This window comes from Netta rufina, assembly GCF_964035555.1.
Source record: "Netta rufina genome assembly, chromosome: 1".
Classification (NCBI taxonomy): domain Eukaryota; kingdom Metazoa; phylum Chordata; class Aves; order Anseriformes; family Anatidae; genus Netta; species Netta rufina.
This window is the reverse complement of record NC_140123.1, coordinates 204,482,644-204,505,939: the sequence shown is the minus strand read 5'-3', so window position 1 is coordinate 204,505,939 and position 23,296 is coordinate 204,482,644. Positions and strand designations below refer to the sequence as shown.

Sequence of the window (23,296 nt, the reverse complement as noted above, 5' to 3'; positions counted from 1 at the left end):
AAATTTAGGTAAAAGCTTTTTCCAATAGTAGGAGCTAAATTATCAATATCTAGGATGTTGTAAATGCTCTGTTGGGTGGAATATGCACGTGAAAATACTTGATTCATTACATGGGAAGATGTTTCCCTGGTTCCATATGAATAAAAGCCATTGGTTCAATTTTACTCTTTAGGTCTAAGATTTTTTATTTACCCCAGATTTTACTTTATAGCAGCATATTTCTTAAGAAAAATGCATTTAATTTAACATTTACTATATGGTGCTCTGTTATTTTTTTTAAATTTTCAGAAGGTACTGTTAATTGAAAAGTTGCTTATAAGGGTTATTTTTAAAGGCTTTCTAGTGTTGTATATTAAAACTTGAAAGGTGGTTAAACCACAAGGAAATGCTCTGACTGCTTTATAGGAGAAAAAGAAAATAAATAAAATGGTGCACTGTATTATGCTGTTGTTTCTTGGGAATATATTGTACTTAGGAATATATTGGGTTCTGTTAACACTTCGTTTAATTTTCTTTTAATTGTAGTTAATGATGAAGAACTAAAGAAAAGAATAGCTGAAGAATTGGCGTTAGAACGAGCCAGGAGAGACTCGGAAGCTCAAAAGAGAAGGTTTGTTTGTTAATAACAGTATTTAAAACAAACATGTACTTAAAGCTTTTATGACTGCTATTTATCCATTTATTATAAGCAGTTGAATTTTGTGCCTCAGGACAAAACGTTTGGGAAGACCTGTTGGCTATATTGCTAATTTTGATAGTAAAAATATGTTAAAATCAATGTCTTTTACAAATATATGTTAAAATAACTGAAATTCCCCTGTAGAAGCTGATATAAAATGCTGATCTGAATCCCTTTTGACCTTACGAACTGGACTTTTTTTCCCCCCAGTCTTTTAAGCTCAATTTTCATTGATTTCTCTTGAGTCCAAAAAGTCACTTTGCTATGTAGAGATGGAAATAGCTCGGCAGCATTGTAGAGGTGGGTCACTTATAACCCCTCTGTTTGATCAAAAGGTAAATTTTAGCAGCAGTAGAAATAGTAATTCCTGCTATTTCTGTACGTTTTAGATATTTCTCTGTGCTGCAGTGTTTTCAACTGCTTTAACGTTCAATATCGCTTAGTGCTTTGAAGATACAAAGTGTGGTAATAAAACAGTTTATTAGCTGAAAACCTTTTTGATATCGTTCTTGTATATCAGTACTTTTTATGCATGTTTTTTCAGAGTGTAGTTATTGCAAAAGAGTCATGCAGAACACAGCTGCAGAGCTTGGATGCAGCATTTTAAAAATATTCTCTGTGACATTAAGCGTGGTCCTGCGTTAACACTGGCAATTACAAAGTTCCTGTTTGAATTTGACTTCCTTTGGCTGGACAGTGAACTTGGTGGACTGGTGTGGTAATTCATACTTCCTTTTAGCAGCTTTCCTATAAAGGTAATATAACACGTAGGATATAAATATTAACCTACACATTGGCCTGCCCTCTGAGAATGGGAAGAAAGGCTCATTATGATAGATTTTAAAAATTAGAATGTAATTAGTGCTGCTGAAACTGTCGGCATATATATCCATTGTTTCCTACACATCATTATATTATTATTAAATTGTGTTAGGTTGATGGAGTATATAATTAGATAGGACTATATAAATGTCCCGGAAAATGAATCAGGCTTTTTTAGAATCAGCAATAAAGGAAATCAATGGAATAGTGAAATCTCTCCACTTTTGAACTGGGCTTTGACAGGGAATCTTGTGTTGTATCTGAGCTGAGTGTTGACTGCTCAAGTTTCATCTAAACACATTTACAGTGTGGAATTATTTGTTTTGTAACTTCAGAATTTTGTCACTTAACACTTCATGGAATTACTAATGTAAATTATTTTTGATTTGGTTTTCATTGGATGTGCATTGGTCTAAAATGGAGGGAAGTAGGTTGACTTGTTGTATCTATTGACCTTCTATTTTATTGGGACTTTGTTGGCTAAGAAAGATGTTACATATGAAAAGGATCGTGTAATGTCTTCCTGTTGTCCTAAAATTAGCTTGAAGAATCTGTGCCTTTGAAATATAAACAATCACAATAAATTTAAATTAAAAATACAATAACAATAAATGATGATGATACAATAAATAACAATAAATACAATAAAAAAACAACAATAAATAACAATAAAAAAACAATAAATAACAATTAAATGACAAAAAGTCTTGTTAGCAGCTTTTAAATCTTTTCTAGTTGTGATTTTTTAGAAGTAACTTTACTTTCTACACAATATACATAATTAAAACTATACTTTATTTGGTACATAGATACTCTTTTCATGTTGGATAAAACATCATTAAAAGATGCAGATGTTTACTTACCTATTACTTGGCGTTTTAAGGGCTGAATTCTGTTTGAAGTTTGTGTTTTAAAAGTATTTGAGAAGCACTGCAGCTCCTGCAGACTGCGTTCTTCTGAGAAGGAAGTGAGTGCTGCTCTGTCGGCCACTTTAAGAACAGATTTATCTATTTCAGGTTCAGAAATATACCTACCCCTCCTGTTTTCTTCCAGTTCAGAAAGCAGTCTCTCCGTAATTCAGGGAGGAAGGTCTGTGCAATGTTCTTTTTAAAGTCAGGATCCATACTTTTAGGTCTGCAATTTTCTGTACAACTTCATGTATTGGTCTCGTGGATGCTCACGTACTTTTAGAGTCAGTGTAATTTTTCATCATTACTGGACTTCAGTTTTGAAGCAAACACTTAAGAGGTAGGTGCACGTTGTTGAGGTAGGATGTTTTGTATCTTGCATGTCTGCCCACTGCACAGTACTCTAGGTAATATAAACAAGACAAGGTAAAAAGACAACTTTAAATTATAGTTATTTGTAGAAAGCATGCAAGCATATTGTTGGAAAACAGAACAAAATCTGAGTTCTCAGCTATACTGTGCTTAAAACATGTATCAAAATAAAACTAACAGAGAACAGTTGGTAACATTTACATGTCTATAGTTACACATGAGAAAAGGGTGGAGGATGCGGTGTACAAGTGCACCAGTGTTGTTTAAGGCTGGTTGGACTGGGAAGCGGCGTGTCCCATAGCCGTGTTGATAGCATCTTGTAGAACTGTAATTCACAAGCTCTCCAGGCTTGTATTTCAGGCCCTTTGATAGGGAAATGAGGATAATGAAGCCTGACCCCTGAACCTTGACAAGAGATTTGTAACTTTTATCTGGGGAAAACCAAGTCAGAGTGCTCTACTTCTAGTTGAAGGCTAGACCTTGCACTTTTGATCTGTTAAAAATGCAATTTGCTGACCTACTGCTTTTCTTTGTTGACTGTCCTTTAAATCACTTACTGATGATATGTGACACTGAGATCCATAATTAAAGCTTTTGTGGTGCTGCATCCATTTATGAATTTTTTTACAAAAGATAGTGCATTTTGAATGCGTATGTTTTCATTCCTTTCTTGAAAACATTTTTTCTTATCGTTAAGTGAAAAGACATTTAAGCATAAATATCTGAAACTTGCAACTGTTTTTTGTCTGATTGCAACTGCCTAATGGCTAATTTCGGTACTGTTTGTATGCAGAGTATGACCACGTTTTGATATGATTGCAATGTTCTACTCATTTAAGGAAGAATTTTTTAACTTTAAGTTTCTTTATAATTTATTTATTCACACATACATATATAGTAAGGGTACTTCAGCTCTACTTTAGTAAGTTAAGATCTGTCCTTATTTCTGGGATTAGAAATGAAGGCTGACTGTTCAGCTTGCATTATTGGTGGCATTAAAATACATTCATAATACATCAATTCCACAGTTCTTGTTCAAGGAGACTTTGAATAATAATAATTTAGACCCAACTTTAGACTATGTGCCTAAATGGCAAGCCCACTGATCCTTCAGGTATTTGAGAATGCTGCTTCATCTTTTTAATCCCTTTTGTGTGTGATTGAATATGGTTATAAACCTGTATTCTTCTTTGCTGAGGATATGGAGCTTGCTGAAACCTGTGGCTCTGTGAGAATCAGATGAAAACCAGGAGGCTCCTTAGGAACTTATATTTCCCCACAAATAATGATGAATCTTTCTAGAATTTTCTTCACTCAGTTTGGAAGTTCAGATTAGCAGCAGTGGAAATATAAAGTTTAATAACCACCATCAAGATAACGTACAGGGCTTTTAGTCTGTTGGTGGAAATTTGGGCACTTCCAGTGGCAGAACTTTCGATGTCTAACTTTACTGAGTCATGACACCACCTCATCTCACTTACTCTTTATACAGTCCTACTAATGGACAAACATTCCTGGAAGTGCTTTATTAAGCTGCCTTTTAGCTGAATTTCCCCAGGGAATATATCTACTTATTCTGATAGACTGGATGTGTACAGTCACTGTCCATAGAAGTCTCTTTCCTTTCCATCTTCTTAAGTGAAAGCAATGTTTATCCTCTCAGAAGTGGGCAGAGTTGTATGTGAAGGAATGATCTGCTGGTTGGCGTTGGAGATGGGGTATTGGGATCTTTGGTTGGACTAGGAGGTAGGGGTTCTTGTGCTCTCCAGGCAGTTAGGACTGTTCAGTCCTGAATTTCACTGCTCTGAATGTCAAAATAAAACTATATTAACCGCTAGCCCAAAGAGTCAGTAGTCATGCTAATTTATTCATTCTTCTACTCAGCCCAGCTATTGTTTCTCACTTCGATTTTGGAACGTTAAAAAAGTTTTGTCTTGAGTCTTTTCATTTCGAGAAGTTAAATTAATAATTATTCAAGTGCAACAGAATTTGCAGTGACTGCAGTAGTAGATGTGGCCAGTTAATGTGTCCAAAGCTTCTGTCTTATGATAATATTCAAATCAGTTTACAGGTTGTAATACTTCCAGTATTTGAACAAAAATAGAGTAATATTATTATTATAGTAGGAAATTATAGAGAGCTAATATTCTGAACAGAAGAAGGAAGAGTAATGTGCTTTTTCCACTAGAGAAAATATATTCTTTGTTTTCCATTTTATGTCAGTGCCTACAAATACTATGTCCTATCCCTGTAGTGTTACAGAGGAACTCCTCTCTTTATAAGGTTTCTTATTCCTGAAATCAGAGTCCAGGTTGGTACCTTAATGGTGTGTGTGTGGCTTACTGAGTGATTGCTTTTGGGACCTTTGAAGGCTTTTTGGGTGTGTTTTTTGTTGCTACCTCTGTTGTGTATGGACCCTTCAGACCAAATGGAAAAGCAAGCTTTTGGCCCCTGTGAAGTACGTGCCACAACCTCTGTGACACGGCTCTGGAAGAAAAGATTCCTAAAAATGAGAGAATAGGCACAAGAACCTGAGTTTGACATTTGTGACAGGTAAGAAAAGATAAGCGTTGACATAGTTTCTTTTCCACAAAGTTCTTAACTTCTTTTCTCAAGTGTCATAATAGAAAGAGATGCCAAATTTGTGAAACTAGTTATTTGCCATGACATGAAATTATACAAAATATGACAACGGAACTTCTGAATCCTTTAGCTGTTTGGATTTCTTCCTGGGGTATAGTCTTACAGATATAGATCATTATGCTATGTCTTGTCACAGCTATTGTGCTTTATTTGAATCATTTTGTTAATGAGGGAGTCTGAAATAGCTTTGCTGTGTCAAAAGACTTCGAAGTAATTAGGAGGATTTAGAGTAGAATGGAAGAGATCAGTTGGAAGGGACCTACAAAGATCATTGAGTCCAGCAGCCTGACCACTTCAGGGTTGGCCAAAAGTTAAAGAATGTTGTTGAGGGTTTTGTCCAAATGCCTTCTGAGCACTGACAGGCATGGGGCATCAACGACCTCACTAGGAAGCCTCTTTTCCAGTGCTTGAGACTGAACGAGATGGTGCCGTGGCTCATGAACTACGGCTATGAGAAGCTGCTTCTGGTCATCAGATGTACCTGCTCCATTGACATCTGCAGAGGGGTTTGCACAACTCACTGGACCAGTAGGTGGGGGACAGTGTGACATTAGTAGCTGTCAGCCCTAGGGATCCCAAAATGCACGTTTGCAATACCAAAGGAAAAAAAAAAAAAGTGTTAGGATAAAGGCATTTATCATAAACTTTATCAATCATGAGATTTTCCAGTTTTCACTGTTGTTGTTTCTCTGTCTCTCTGTTGCTTGCTCTTTTTGCCTTACTGCCAGAACGTGGTACTGTAACTGTTGGACTTTCTCTGTTAACCTGAGTATCTGAATCTAAATTAGATATATTACTATTTTATATATATATATATATATATATAAATCTTACAGATGGTATACATTGTAGTAATGTATAGTAACATATATGGTATATGTAGTAATATTATCGTAATAATAGGTTGCTTTTTGCCTTTCCTCTGCTTACTCTGGACAAGCTCAGCAAATATGTAGTATATTTTCTAATTTCTCAAGAGGTCAATTTGTATGAGTAAAATATGAGTAAAAACTGTAAATGTTGTGGCTCTGGAGAACAAGCGTGGGGGAGGTAGCTGACTTTTTTTCCTCTGATCTTTAATGTGCAAATTGAAGTTTATCTGCCACATACTTTGGTCTTGAATATAGAACTAGAACTATTCATTTATCAGGATGTATGATGCCATGCTGATGGTGCTTGATAATTTTTTTATAAAGAGTTTGCATGATGAAAGGCAGAAGAAAAGGTACCTTGAAAAAATGTTGTTCACTTTTACTATCCTCAACATAACGATAAAAATTTTAGCTACTGTCAACCTTGTTAGACTACTAGATGCCTCTACTGAGATGTAAATAAAAAATACTTAAATAAGAGGCAAGTGAAGGATGTGATTTCCCACAGAAACTTTTCATAAACGAATACTTAGTATTCCCACCCCTGAAAATCAAGGAAAATTCAGCCTTATTTATTTTGCAACTCATTTAGCTTAGGCTGAGTATATTTGTGGGCTTTCAGTAGATTTTGCTTGAGAAGTGTTTCCTGGCTTCCACTCTTTCTATATAATTTGGCACGTGGTAAATAGTTATGTGTAGAATGAGGTGTTTTTGAAACATGCTGGTGCTTGACAGTCCGTTCAGTATTGCAGAAAGTTTATTCTGTTCAGGTCTTCGATGTATTTCTGCGTAATTTTGTTAGCATGCTAAGTGTATGTTTCTATGCAGTTTGCTGATGTACGAGTGTCCCCAGAGCCCTTCCCCGTGTTTAGTTGTACTTGAACTGTCCTACGTTAATCTCCCATGATTCCAGCATTTGTTTCCTAGACTAACAGTATCTGCTGTAAGTAGGAATTTTACGGTAGGGAAAGGCTTCAAGTAAGCTTTCGTTTGGTCAGTGGCCCTTCCGTAACTGTTTCTAGGTCTGCTCTAAAATTGTTTAAGGCTTGATGAAGGCAGAAAATTATAGGGACTAGGGCTGAGCATTGTATACGTGCTGATCAGAATCTTACTAAAAATGATCCGATGTATGTAGAAGTTACAGCAGTATATGAAATATCTTTTAAAATTTCTGTTTAGATGGTCTCAACCCTGAAAACTCACTTCTATTTAAATGAGGGTCATGGCTAGATGAGATCTACAGACAAACATTTCTGGTGTAGCCTCCACCAAACCCAGCTGCTCAGCAGGGATGAAGGTGGAAGGGTAACCCCCTTAGCTCTTCAGCCAAGGTCCAGAGAGGTTGACGTAAAGATCTGAAGCACATACTTGAGCTTCTCCATGGGACTTCATCTGAAGCAGAGCAAGAAACTTTCCCGTGATCCCCTGTGGAGAGAATTGGGTGGGTGGTAGCTGTCAGCGGATGGGAAGTGGTGGTTGTCTGGAGACCAACAATTAACTGTCTCCTAACTACCTTGTATTACAGCTGTGAGCCTCTATTCTGTATTGTAGTCTTATTCAGTCCTTGCCCAGCTTCCTGGGCCTTCTAGAGAGTGCCTAACACAATTCCTGTTCTCACTTTCGTGGATTGGCTTCTGCTCATTTTTGATGAGGTCAAAAAGACAATTAGTTGGTAATGGCTTTTTTAAAGTTTTGCTATTCTTTGACTATCTCATCTCCTATGACTTCTTTGGAAAGCTTTTGTCTTGAAAGCCACTTGAAAAATGTTTTTTTCTTTTTTTTCTTTTTTTTTTTTTTTCTTTTTTGAATAAAACAGATCATAGATTTTCAAACACTCCCTGGTAATGAATTGTTGGAGTCTGTTCTACTTGGCTAGCTGGGCTCCATATGGTGTGGTATTTTGTCTGTCATTAGCCAGATAACTTATTGCAGCCTCTGTATTTCTAAACATCCTCATCTGTTTAAAGAAAATCTTTCTAAACTCTAAATCAGCTTTTAAAAATACGTACACAGTGGTGCACAAAGGTGGCTCTCAGTGGTAGGTTATCAGATTGCAGCCATTAGTTTCTTTTTTTTTTTCTTTCTGTGCTTGGGGAGGGTCTCTGTAACTGCGATTCACTTACGGTTTAATTGATACTCTGATGTGTCTGAGTGCTTCCCCCCCGACCTTGTTTTGTCATGTCTCAGCAGTGCGTTGCATATATGACAGGCTCTTAGTAAACTTCATGGCGGGGACAGCTTTTGCAGAAAAGAACAACAAATCCTCCAGTGCAAATGCGAAGTGAAAGAAGGATGAAGAACAATATTAGAGGAGAACCCTTTGGGAAACTACTCACCAAAAATGTTATATTAAAATCAATACTGGGGCTCGACCTTTTTGTGGTACTGTATATTTTAAAGCTTACTATTGATTTCTGTTTTAATAACATGCTTATTATAGTTTACTGGCACAGGTCTGCAGAACATAAAGGAAAATAAAATGGTTTATTTAGAATATTCATTTTATATTTTACTGAGACTTTAATTTATGAAGAGCATATTAATTTATTTTCAGTTCATATGGGTAGTGCATTAAATGTGACAAAAAATTTTTGAAGTAGATTTTTTTTCATCCTAAACGATTCTATTTTCTGAGGTAATTAGCTATGTCAAATTGGGAGAGTGGCTTTTTCTCCCAGTATTCTTCCCACAGGGGACAAAAAGCTACTTTGTTAGTCAGAAAATAGTTATAATCTAGTATTCTGCCACAGGGGCCTCTTGATAGTGTGAAAGTGTGAAAACAGTCAGGGAAATTGTCTCGTCCCTACTGCTGACAGTAGGATAGAAAGCTGGAAATACTTCCATGAAATAGCAAAAGTGAATAGAATTGTTTCAGCTTCTGCTACGTCAGGAATAAGAATTTTATGTGTTCTGACATGAGTGACCATACTGTTTTTAAAAACCAGCTAAAGTTGGTAATTGAGTTTTAGGAACACAGGCATTGTCATAACAGGCCTGTGCCAGAGGCTTGCCGCCTCAGGTAGGCCTTTCTCTGACAGGGTCTCCATGAAGTACTGCAGAGGTTCAAGCACTGTTTAAAAATACTATTGAGAGAAATTGTTTGTAGACCAAAGTTTCTTCATCAGTGTTGTCATTCCTGGATGGAAAAAAAAAAAAAAAAGAAGATACTGGTATAAGAAGCTCTACGTGTGAAGTAAAGCTCGGCTGTCAGCACTGCCACATTTATGTAGCCTGTGGAGAATTGCGCTTTGTTCATACACCTTCATACAGTGTGACTTGTCCTCAGTGGATGGTTAGCCTTTTTCTTATATAATATTCAGTGTAATAGGGAAATTTGAGAGAACAAAACTTGCTCATTTATAGTTACAAACAGGACTTTAGAAGCGAAGCCCTAAATTGCATATAAATTGGAAAGGCCGGCTAACACGACAGCTAGAAGGGGTCTCCCGTCTCTGAATGTGACATGCACATATGTGTGACTCACGTACATTATTTGAAGATGTATAGTTCGTTGCACACTAGAGAGAGGACTTAAAATAGCAGCTGGATAGGATTGTCGAGTAAGCTTTTACAGAGTGGGACATCTGATAACATAGGAATGTGGTGAAGGCTGTTTGCTTACCAGAACAAAATATACAAGTTTGATGTGTGTGACTGTTTACAGAACAAAACAAAAAAAACCAACAGACCGAAACAAAAAAAAAAAAACAAACATTTGCTTTGACTGTCCAAAGGGCCAATTCAGACTCAGGGCTGGGGAGCACCCAAGGAGAAAGAGACAGATTTTGGCATCGCTTCTACAGGTTGAGTTCCTTCTGTTTTCCCTTCCTGGCCATGCCCTTCTCCCCTCTCACAGCACAAGTATCCCATGTCCTGTCTGACACCCAGCAAAAGATTTAGAAGTGAATTTATTCTTCAATGGGTGTAATGCTATTGAGGTCTGGAGGTTTTATGGGATAACAGTGCTCTGCCGGAGGAAAAGAAGGAATGGGCAGTGTCAGGCTGGGTCAAGATCCTTTGCGTTTGAGGGAGAAGTAACGAAATGCGAAGATGCTTGATGTTTGGGCACAGATTGACCTGTAAAACACTATTATGGTCAGGTGAGGTATTGTAACTGATCCCTCTTCCAACAGCCAACTGTTGAAGATATAATTTTATAATGGGGGTGAAGTCACCTGAATGGGATTGCATTGCACCTTCTGTTTTTTATAGTCTTAAAAGTTTAGCACGTTATCTTACCTGCAAAATGCTTAGGAAACAAAAATATTTGAAGCCATGCTGCTTAGAAGGATGCAGGTTTGGAGATACCAGCCTGCCAGAGGAGCCCCTTTTGTTTTCCTTGTTGTTTTCTGGGAAGAAAAACCAGTATTTGGCTATGGTCAGGTTACTCTCCAAGATTCTGTTATTGGTCTTACTCTTAATACTGTTACGTCTGGTGCTCAGTATATGCAGGGATGAATCTTGGAGACAGGAAGTGAAAATTGAAGAAAGCAGCGCTATAATTCACTCCTACCTTTATAAACCCCCATTTTCAAGGGATTATTTTTCACTTTGATTTTTAAACTTGGCATCTCAGCTGACAATGGTATACGAAGCTTCATCTTGATAAGTTTATTTCTCAGGGAGATTGGAAAATGACTTGAAGCCAGTGAGTTTATTTGGAGAGAGCATCAACAAAAATAACACTGCTTCATAGTTTTATAGTTTTAGATTCAAGGAGGGAGGAGGGAAACTATTCCCCCATGGCAATTTAAAACAAATCTTTGCTTTCAAACTGCTGAGCTCTTTCATTTTGAAAAGTAGCAAATAAGTAGACATAGAAAAGAAACACTTTTTAAAAAAAAAAAAAAAAAAAAAAAAAAGGTAACTACCCCTTCACTTTAATGGAGAATTAATGTTGTCATAATTTCATGACTGCCTTTGCAGATCCCAAGAGGAGTGATATTAAATTGGAAAGTAATTTCAACTGGAGTTATGAGAATATCAAGAAAAGTCTCAACTAAATACTTATACAAATTATGTAAAACAGTTTTACTATTCTGACTTAGGTTCTCTGCATGCCTCTGGCATAAAGGTAGAAATTTGTTCATCTATTCTGTCTTTATATAAAACTGATTTATATGCACATATTTTAAAAACAGTGGCCATATGAAGTATAATTAAACCCTCCCATGTTTAAACAGCCTTCCCTTCCTCCTGCTCAACCACCTCTATCCTCCCCTAGAGAAGGAAGACAACCTACAAAACACCAAGCACCCTGAGAAAAAAAAAGTTAACCCAACCAACTTAGGTAAGGTATCAGCACACCGACAGGAGTTAGTGTCCGTCTTGCACTAGGTATTAACAAGCTGTCTGTGGAAGTCTTGTTGATAAATTGAAGAGCTGTATATAATTACAAGTCTTGAAATTAGTGTCTTTGATCTCTTGATCAAGCACTGGCACATAAAATAACATGGCCATTAGCAAAGATTTTCAATTGACAGATGTTATGCTGAGGCTGGAGGGCAGCTGGGAAAAGGAAATGAATGAAATGTTCAGCTGAATGTTATTGCTTGAACCTCGTTGTTACGGGTGATTTTAGAAGTACAGCATTGAAGCAGAGGGAGGATGATCGAGAGAACAGAGAAATGGTTAAGCAGGTAAGGTGGAACATAGTTTTATTTTACCAAGATAAATTGTGCAGAGTAGGTTGGTGTTCTCCTGGGTTGTATAACAAGCTAAAGAAGGATAGCAAACCAGACTTCCTACTGTAAAGCAAAACACTCAGTGTTTCGCTGTCTTGGATATTAATACCAGACACAAAAATGCCTGAAACTAATCCCAGAACTGTAAAATTATTTGGGACTGACCAAAGACAAGATTGTAATGGGACATACTGGAGGGAGGGATTGGCATAGTATTGAAAGTTTGTGTTGTTTAGGGATCAATTTGGTAATTACCACCACTTTCCTACTTTCAGTGTATTTTCTATATATTTTTTGAAAATGTATTTTCAATATATTTTCCAATGAGTGATCCACAAACTTCATGTATGCGTATGGCCAGCATTAAGGAGGGACAGGTCATTGTGAGGAAGAAATGCCTATGGACTAGAGTAGTGGAGTTCCTGTTAAAAGAGTAATATGAAGTATGAGCACAGGAAAGTAACAGTAATTACTATGAGACCATACTAAAATCTCCAAAAAGAAAAAGATGCGTGAAACAGATGATGAACACATTTGTTTTTGTTATATTAATTCCCAAGATCCAGAGCAGCTGCCAACTCTCTTCGGAGGACAGAAAGACCTCCTAGTTCGTATCCTGAGCGTGTAACGTGGCCTCTCTCATTTTCTCTTCTTCCTTCTGTTTCTGCATTTTAACTTGTCTCTGAGCTATTGGAAATTGCCTGGCTTCTGTGGCCAGTCAGCTGGGATGGTTTCAGTTGTACTGGTAAGTGCCTGGTTGCCCATTGCTCGTATGGCCCTGGGGGAAGCCAGATACCAGGTCTGGAGTACGTTGGGTTATATGAAGAGGGCTCAATTTTTGCACCCTGCTGGTGTGTAGCACAAATTGCCTTACTCAGCATTGTTTGGTGGGACAGGGAAGGGGAGCACTGCTGCCACCTTAGATCTCTCCTCTCTCCTTCCACACGTTGTCACCATTACAGCTTTTGATGATTTGCAGCGAATTTGTGATAAGAATTTTGATTGTGAATCTTGTGGTCTATAGAGAGTACAGCAATTTTGATCGACGTATTCCCACTTGAATAGTTTTGAACTAAGCAGCCATCAAGTGATTGCAGATCAGGATTTGATGACCTGCATCTTCGCTTTCTTTGATTTTATAATGCCATGTTTTTATAGCTTTAGCATTTTTCCTTTGCCTTGCTTCATTTCTATTTTACTGGTCCTAATTGTCTCTTATTTAATAAAATCTGTTTAGTATGGAGAGGTCTCAAAAACCACTTGGGTGGAACATAATTTTGGGGAAGTTGTATTCCAATCTTAAATTTAGAAGAGGTTTCTGTTTTCTTATGGATGTTTTTTAGTAATGGTTTGGGTTTTCCTCCCTTCCCACAACAGGGCAGTGCATAATTTATAATACAATTCACGTATAATGTCACCAAAAGAACACAGTAAAATAGAGAAAAAAACACTACATTTTGCCTATCTGTGACAAATGGGCAGTAGATAATGCAAAAATTGAAGGTAAAAGGTTTGCTTTGTACAACATGGGTATGTGGTGCAGAAGAATGATGTTTCCTGTGAACTTTTACATAAATTGAAATGGAGATGAGTTTTTCTTAAATGTGTAAATAATGCTGGGAAGTGTCTTCAACTCAAGCAGAACTTTTTCGTGTTGTCATTCTGAGACTTCAGTAGAGAAAGAGGCATTGCCAGTGATTCTGTGATTCAGGTAATTTATTTTTCATATCTCTGGCCTTAACCAAGTTTTGTAGGAGCAGATGAGCGTTAGATAAGTAATGTATCTGAATTTGCAGCCAGGTGAATTTGAGTAAGAGAAATATCCGTTTCACACTTCCCAGTTTAAGTTTAGGTTAAAGGTTTTCCTGATTTCTCGAGCATCTTTTCAAATCCCTTGTCAGCAACAGTGATTTTCAACAACATTCGTGTAGCACATTGAGTATGCGTTCATTAAATATTGAAAGTCAGTGCTGGGAAACATTATTCATTCATTAATATTGCATCGTGGCCTAAACTGCATTGTTCAAAACATTTTTGGATGTTATGCAAGTCTGTCAGAATGCATTAACATTCTTGGTTGCGTCAAGCTAGGAAAAAAAAAAACAACACACAAACAAACAACGAACGGTTTCCACTGTAAATCCATTGTACTCTTATTTTTAGTTAGTGTAAGCTTTCTGAAGTCTCAGTGTAAGGAAATATACAGATATACTTTTTCAATGCTGAAGTGTTGGAGTTTTGTGTCTTTTTACATGGACTTAATACGTCAGGATAGTTTCAAGTTTTTAAGACCAACACCTCTTTAGATTTTCCTGCATTCTGTAGAGCAAAGGACTCTGATTTTCCCAGTAGTGGACTTTGAAACAGGAAATATTTTGATTTTGGTTGGCTGGAGGTAATGAAAAATGACACGGGTCACGCTTCGGACTTGAGTGAGTTTATCTTGGATCACCACGAATCCATCAGATTGTGTAACTTGGAGCTGTAATAAAGATATAACAACTGGCAAGTAATCATTTCCCTGAAAAGTAACAAAAAGAAAATGTTTAATCTTTAATAGAGTAATAAATTTTCAATATCTGGAAATAAGAAGGGCTGAAAATGATACATCGCTCTATTTGCTTTTAATATTGTATTGTTTGCCAGTTTTGGATTTCCCGTGCATTGTGGATTAGTTTGGAATAAAGCACGTAGTGGCCATCAGAGCTCAAGACTCACAAAGCTGTTGTTTTTCTTTTCTTGTTTTGCTCTTTAGCATTTTCTCTGTGTTGTTGTTGTTGTCCATGAATTAAAAGGTGCTTTTTCATTAGTGATAATGTTTAATGTCTGCAGGTGTTTTTCAAGAATGACAGAAATGGATATTTCGAAGTAAACAATTGAGCAACTTCTTCTGGATTGAGGCTTAAATTATTCATCTTGTTAGTGTGGCTAACGTGGTTCACGCTGTGCAAGATTACAGTACCATGTCGTAAATTCAGATGGTATAATTAACAATTTTATTTTCCTGAACCCATTTTCAAAATGGATCTGAAAAGGATAAAAGGACGGAAGTTTTATTTCTTTTCAGAGTTTGTTTCTTAAAAAGAGATTACAGGAAATGTACCACTTGTCCCATTAGAGAGCCTTCGGGCTTCATTGTTTGTTTCTTAAATTCCTGCTTCTGCTTCACAGTGATTGGGAAGTTTGACTTCATTTTTTATTTTTGTGGACTCTGTCTGATAGCTGCCTGTTATTCATTTTAAGTCACTACTCAATTCAGCATTTTTTTGCTGGTATACACTCATGAAAGTTGCATTTAATAACCCTAGTTCTGTTTGAGTAGAAATAGCTAAGCTGATCTTTAAGGTCCCTTCCTATCCAAACCATTCTATGATACGTACAGAAAGTTTGAAAGCTTGAGAATTAAAATAGCTGCTTTCTCCATAAGATTTTAAATATACATTTATTCTATTTATTTCTTAATATGCATTCATTTAGGCAAATTTGCTTTCCCTCTACTGTCAACTGCAGTAAATGGCCGAGATGCACCAAGCAATTGGGATTTTTATGTCCCATGGTGGTTGTGATGGTCACCGATAACTGATGGTGTGGTTGGGTGCTAGCTGGTCCCACCTGCAGCCTGTTCTGGTGACAGTGTGCGGGACAGCAGCACTGCTGTGATATTCCAGTGGTTTTTCCTTCTGGACAAGTCAGAACCTCCAGAAATAAATCTTCCTTTCGGAGGAGTGGGGTAAGCATTTCAGGCTGTCTTACTGTGCTCTGACAAGTCTGGTGTATTCACATGTGGGTTCTGTTACTAGCATGTAGCGTGTTCATAATTAGTTGAAAAGCTATGTAATAAATGCCAGCCACCTGGAATATTACAATCACTGCTTTTATAGAAAACAAATGAAGATGGATTAAAAAAAAGAGGAATGCAGAAACCAAAAGATTATTCTGCTAAATCCAGGTATTCCCACTTTGGCTTTGGTCTGAAGATCTGCTCAAAGGAGAGGGTTAGGACAGATGTTTTGGCCATGTTTGTCTTTTGATTTTTTGCCTCAGTCTCTCCTGCCCAGCCCCACAAAATCTAAATGTAAGAACAAATTGGCTTGAGTATATGTGAGCAGCTGTCAGAAATCTTTCTTACCTGTTGCCTGGTGCAAGATCACTCCTTGAGAATAATGTAAAAGGTTTAATGTTGGGTTTGAATAGAATCTGATTTAGATGGAGTGTCCTGTAAATATAGTTTTGATTAAAAAGACCTCAGGAATAAAGCAGTCAAAAAATATGGTAGGACTTAAATATGATAACTAAAAATATCCAAATTCTTATTATGCTTCTGTTTGTTCTGAGATCCATAAATCTTTGGTGAATGTTATATCAGAACTTACCTAGCCTCCTGCAGTTTCTGCCATTTCTTTTCTTTTTGTGTGTGTTTTTTTTTTGCTTGTGACAGGAATGCTCAATCATCCTCCAGTCTGTTTTTGAGGAAAACCCAAACTTCATCTATTTAGGTCTGTGCCTTGTGTTCAGTAATTTTGATGCACGCAGTGGTGTCCTGCTCAGAGTGGCTGTGAGTGGTATTGTCTCCAATGAGATGGGAATTACTTGAATTTAGGAATTTTCTCTAAAGGGATCTTGAATCAAGTGTTTCATTCAGATGGGTAAGCTTTGTAGCTGTCACAGTATTCATATGCAAAGGAAATTCAATCATTTATTCTCCTCTAGCTAAGCTCCTAAGTCCAATCTTTAAAAGCAGTAAGAGCCTCAGGCAGAGCAGAAAAATTTTATTTTCTGCTTTGGGGGAAGCAGGATATTTGGAGTGTTGTCTATTGGTACAAAAGCGTGCCCCGTTTTAGCCAGTACAGCTCCTTTTCTTGTGGCAAAAGCTTTTAGTTCACGGGGTCATATAATTAAATATTTTGTCTATCAGCAGATCTCTGGACAGATGGAAAAGTCTCTTTAATGGATACCAAAATGCAGTGTGAAAATCACCAGCAAAAGGAAGACTAGGGGAAATGGGACTTCACTCACAGTGAAGTGGGACAGAGTTCCAGTGACAAAGGACAGAAAATAGGCTGAGATACTCTGTGCAGCCTTCATCTATAAGAAAACCAGCTTTCAGGAATCCCAGCACCTTGAGATCAGCGGGAAGGGAGCACTGATGACTTACTGATGGAGAAGGATGATCAGGTTAGGATGTTACACAAACTGGACGTAGATAAGTTCATGGGGACTGGCACGTTGCACCCACGGGTGTGAGGGAGCTGACTTTAGATCATTGCAAGGCCAATTATTTTTGAAAGGTCATGGTGGTCAGAAGAGGTTCCTGAAGAAGGTAGGAAAGCAAATGGCACTCCGATTTTCACGAAGTGTGAGCAGGGAGATCTGAGGACCATGCCAAAAAGCAATCGAAACAAACTGAAAAGCACGAAATTCCACATGAACATAAGGAAATACAGTGGAGCAGGTCACCCAAAGACAACGTGAAGTCTCCATCCATGGAGATAACCAAAACCCAACTGGAGACCTTCCTGGGCGTCCTGCTCTGCCTGACCCTGCTTGAGCAGGGAGGTCGGACAAGATGATTACAGAGGTCTGTCTGCTGTCAAAAGGCAGGAACTTCTGGTTTCTGTGTATATAATTGTATGCAATGAAATAGCTCAGAACATGAAATAATGCCAAAAGTTAATCCAAACCTGCGTATGTAGAGGTTCTTGTTAATACTCTACGTACTTTCAAATATCCCTATGGAAAAGCGATAGCATTGCGTGCTTTATTTGATTAAATCAGTTGCTGTAACTAGATAGCTGTACACTTGAAACAGTATTTCATAATTATTTAGAGTATTTTGTTCAAACTATCAACTTTGCAGAAAAATGTACAGCAAGCAACCTTCTCTGCTGTTTCAGCAGCTTTTTTTTAAAGCACTTTCTGTGTAAATGATCAGTGTAATGCATAACGTCTTTTGTCTGTTAACTGGAGCTTTCCGCTTAAATGTGAGAACCATTATATTGAGCCTTTAATTTTGTTGTAATTAAAAATGTCATTTTAAGTGGTCTATTTATGTGGAATTCTTGGAATAGTGGACGGTACTGACACGTTGTGCTATTTAATTGCCTATAAATTGCAGATACGGATTTATTTATTTATTTATTTTACTTTTGGCTAGGTAATAATATAATTTATTATTGTAGATTTAGCTGATGTTTGCCTTCACTCAGCAGCAGCAGCATGCTGAATGCCAGCAAAATGAATTTGTAATGTCAAGGAAGGAAACTACTGTAAGTTGATGCAAGCAAATGTTTGAGATCAGAAGATAGCTGCCTTGTGTTTGTTTCATTAAGCTCCTACGAGCCACCCAATTATGTAACTCAAATAAATGAAAATTACTTCAAAATCCTACTTCTTCTTTTAAAACTCCGGTGAATTTAAATCAGTTGTGATGGGCATATAGGACATTTTTGTGGATAAAAGTTGCCCAAAGTGGAAGAAGTATTGTGGATGCTTCAGGAAGTTAGCTAGTTATATTTTATTCTGTAGGTACAGCAAGATACATCTCTGATCACACGAATGAGGATTTGAGTAGATAGGAAAGACTTAATATTTTTGCTTTAAGGCACTGTTATGTGCAAGTCAGCCTTGGATGTTTCTGGAGAACATAAAATGAGTACCTTTTTGGCCTAAACTCTTTAAAATTTCACCATGAAATAGGTATCTTTCTTTCATAGTGGAATGCCACCCCAAGCAGGAAAAAGTGATGGCAAAATATTTGCTGTGCTGCTTTCTTTCTCTGATATAACTTCAGTGTCTTGATCTAAAAATTTGATAAAACTCCTCCTTAATAGACAGAAGTGGTCATAATGAGAACTGCTAAAACTCAAGTGGAACTTTCTTTACTCTGGTATGTCTTAAACTAGATTTTTATTTCTTTTTTTTTTCCTCCCCATTTGCAAAGAAAGGTTTTTTTGGGGAGACTAGGAGGTAATCCAGACAGCTCTGGAACTGCTGAAGTAAAATGAGTGGCAAAGATATCACAAAGGTGGAAGAGAAGACCTGTTACTGATTGAGAAAGGAATGGAAAGTGAGACAAAACACATCTTTATTAAAGGGAGAAAGTGACAACATAGAATTAGATTATTTTTTTTTTTTCCCTGTAACAACATAGCTGCAACATAGCTTTTAAACAATAGGTTAAAAAGTAGGCATAATCTCTTTGATGACTTAAAATAATTGTCAATTTTAGAAAATAAGTGGTTAAACTGGAGGCTTGTGGACAATGACAGATGGAGATTGTTAGGCTAGTAGGTGGTTTGTAATGGGATTTCTCAGCAGTCTTGGAAGTGAAGTTAATATTTTTATTTCTCTGAGATGTTTATGGTACTACATTTAGTGATAATATTATAAAAGAAAGATTAAAGGATCATGTCAGGAAATAAATGACTGACAACTACTAACTAATAAGTGTTATGAAAGTGTAAGGTAGATCTGCTAACAAACTAACAAAGACGTTGGCATTGTAAATCTGCTAACTAGAAACAGCACAGAGTAAAAGCTTGCGAAGTATTAGTTAATCACCACAGTGATTGCACGATTTACAAAGCAAATGATTTGTCTAATACGTTTTTGCTTTCATACAGTAGGAGATGGAGAGAGAAATATCCTTGCCAGTGTAAGAGTTGTGCTGAGGTGCTGAGGTCTCCTCTGGAAATATAGCATGATGTTCTGGACCAACTGCAGGGAAGAGCCCATGGGCTGATCAAGGAAACAAGGATTTCTTATATAAGGCTAAAATGTGGACTTTATTTTCATGAGACAGCAAGCCAAACTGTTGTTTTAAGATCTTTGGTAAAACCTTGTTGGCCCCAAAATGAATGTGTTTAAATGGGGCAACCGTAAAGTCAGCTGGGAAATTGCAAAAATGTTCCTAGTCTCTGGAATCTGCAACAGTCTTTCAGATCCAATAAGGGCAGTAATAAGGTTTTTTTTTTTTTTATTATTATTGTATTTTCTCTTTTGATGAAGTTGATTGGTTTATGCAAAGCATTTCTGTGGTTTAGCTGCAAAACTGGAAACTACCCGATGACCCAGGGAATACTTAAGAGTTTTCTGCTTGGATATTTACACTGATAGTGTTATATTTTTATACCTTTTTGAGTGCATTTATAAGAAACATCAAAAAATCGCATTTCTAAGGAAAAAGGGTGGTCTGTGACTAAGAAAACTGCGTTTGTGTGAACTGTTACAAACACCACAGATAAGATCTTCACTTTTTGATGTAGATATTTCATATCCTCATTATTGGTATTAATGAGGTAGGCGATGTTTAATGTTCTTTTAATCTTCAGGTACTTGCAAAGAACACATCACTTACTGTTTAGTAGTAATTTCTTCACTTTACATGCCTAGTGGTGGAAAAGGAGGCAAGGGGGATAGTAACTTATTAAAATCCAATAATGCATTACTGCTGGAGATCGGAATTGGAAGTCAGGGTCTCTCCCTGTACTCCCACCACTTACCTTATAGCAGTAGGTTCCGTGGCAGGCTGGTCTATTAAGGATGGTGAGACGTGATTGCTGACATAGGATGGCACAGAATCCTTTTTCTGAGTTTGTAGTACGTGGTGTGCTTGGAAACCAGCAATTTGCAGGATCAGGTGGGTTGTACAGCTTTGGCAGGCATTTTCTGGGAGCCAGCTTGGGGTGTCCTGTCCCCAACCCTTCCAGCTGTTCGTGGCCAAGACTATTTTCAAAACGAAAATAACTATGATACGGGATGAGATACGTGAGCTGATTTTAAACGGACTAGCTCAGGTCAAGTCTTGCTGTGAGTTCTCTGCTCGCATGAAACCAGCATTACACATCCATCCCTCCTGTTGCTCGTGTGGACGTACCCACAGCTGTGTCATTGTCTGTTAATTCAGTGGGATGGCCCTTTCTGATGAAAAGCTTCTCTACAGCTCACGGTAAGGTGGGAAATCAGGTGACACACGTACAGAGGTGAGATTCTGGGTCACCATCTTGGAGCAAGTGTGCAGCAAAGGGCGTGCAGAGTTTGGGCAAAAGCAGAAAAGAAGAGTCCATCCCTCTGTAGTGTACTTAGCAGGGAAGCTGAATGTAGCAGCAGTCGGGTTAAGCCATCAAAGGGTTTATCTTGACATTGGGAACCTGTTAGTTTTGAGTGTTAGGGAAGCTGACTTTCTTCTTTTTGTAAGAGTGGTTGAGAGGAGACCTCACTAAGGTTGGTAATTCCAGGGGCAAGACTCAATGAGCTCCTGACAAAAACGGGAGTAATTTCTAAGGATTAGGTGTAACCATCTAAGTACTTTTTTAATTTTGGAGAGTTTGTAATGTGGAAGCCTCCAGCAGCTTTTTCTGATATTATCTGATTTCATGTACTTTAATTACTCTGCTAGGTACAATATACATAAAGAAGAGATGGATTTTTAGGGGGAAAGCATCTGTGGGAAGTAAAACCCATAAAGGATGAGGAAGGAGCTTACTGCAGTCTCTGGAAACACAGAGTGCTTTCTCTGTTGTCTCTTACAAGAAAAAGCTGCCAAGACTTCTATTTTGACACTTTTTTTCTTTTTAGACAAAACATTATTTCTCCAATGGAAAAGAGAAGCAGAATGTTTTGACTGCAGCATTGATTGTGTGAATGATTTGATACACCAATGCTGCTGGAATAATTTGGGGGACCTTGGGAAATCACTTAATGGAATTTGGTCCATGGCTGCATAATCTGACTTTTTGCTGGAGTAATTGAAGATGCTGCTTAATAAACTTTTTATAAAGACTCCCAGTTGGTTGCTGCATTTCAGAGGGTTGTGTCTGAGCACAGAACTAATACATCTTGTAATTGTCTTTTTCCTCCCCACCCCACTCAAATATTTTCCCTGGGGAAGAATCTAATGTACTGTAATGCTAGTACCTTTTACAAAGTGACCCTACTCATTATGATTTGTTCTCTGAAGCTCCCTTGACAATGTATAAATGCACCGAGAATCCTTAAGCTTCCTTTCCTCCACTTTTTGAAAGTGTATTTGAAAACCTATGTGATAGTGCCATTACTATTCTGAGTTCCCTAATGCTGGCGCTGTGCTCGGTGTCACAACATGTGCTCAGTAGAAATGTTTTATTAGCTAACCAATTTATATCTATCTATTTTTAATAAAAGTATGATATGGTGTGCTTACAGAGAGCACTCTAGGAAAGATTTACCTGCTCTAGGGAACCTGCTTTGGCAGGGGGGTTGGACCTGATGATCTTCTGAGGTCCCTTCCAACCCCTACAATTCTGTGATTTCTAGTAAATGTATGGTTTTGTGACATGCAAATGGTGAGAGTTTTCTGCTTTAGCTGTGCTAACTCTGTTGCAACAAGTTCAGTAGCTCTTTCCATCTCATCCTCTCCAATTTCTGGGGAAGGTTTATTATGGTTGTTGGGTCTTTTTGCAGCTTGGTAGATACACACAGTATTTAGGTTTGTGGTTTGTCCAGAGGTCAGAAAACATTATCCCGTAGCAGAAAAGAATGGAAATTTTACCTGGAAGTTAGGTGGGGAGAAAGAGTTTCCTTGAAAAAAGATTACTTAAAACAAACAAGACCAATACCCTCCTACAAACAGAGCTCTGTGCATATCCTTGGTACTTAAGAGATACATTTGCTTTAAGTCTTGACTGAGTTGTCTTTTATATGATTTAATAAATTGTGTTACTAAGATGCGTTGAATTTCCATATTCTGTTTTTAATACTAATCTGAAATAAACTTCTGGCATTTGTACTGAATTCATATTCAGCTGTCTTAAGACTCCTGTAATAATTTCAGCGACTATTTTTGAAGTAACTGTGCTTATAGCTTTTTAAAATACATTTGTAATATAACCTTTCAATCTAAATTTCCCTCCCCTTCCTGTAGGTTGAAGCAAGAACAAGCGTATGTACGTGATGAGTTTGGCAAAATTCTGGACCGAGAAAGGATTTCTTCAAATGAGCACTTGACTCGAGCCATTCTTCGAGAGAGAGCTGCCACAGAAGAGGAGCGGCAGAAGGCACAACGCTTTGTGAGTTCAAAAACTTATGTAGAAGTCTTGGATTTTTAACCAAGCATATCTTCAGGCATATCTTTCAAGCTATTAGTAGAAGAAGAAAACGTATCTTGCCTTGTTATTTTTCTTTTCCTTACTACTAAATTCTATAATTTTATTTTACTGTTCGCAAATTTCCCTGTCCTAAGAACAGCTGAATAAAAAGAACCAAATGTTTCTGAAGGTTGCAAGTGTAACACATCTCCTTGTTTTAGGGGGGGTAATATTGAAGCCTTTTTCTGTTTTC

The 23,296-nt window shown here is 37.4% G+C and overlaps 1 protein-coding gene across 2 annotated transcripts in view; it reads left to right on the top strand.

The window, feature by feature from the left end:
- Positions 1 to 23,296, top strand: part of CHCHD3 (coiled-coil-helix-coiled-coil-helix domain containing 3) — a 148,352-nt gene that overhangs the window by 24,636 nt on the left and 100,420 nt on the right. For both annotated transcript variants that reach the window (XM_084298133.1, XM_084298132.1), the window contains exons 3-4: positions 526 to 610; positions 22,881 to 23,025. In XM_084298133.1, the coding sequence (XP_084154259.1) occupies positions 526 to 610; positions 22,881 to 23,025 (230 nt within the window). The remainder of the gene's footprint in view (positions 1 to 525; positions 611 to 22,880; positions 23,026 to 23,296) is intronic.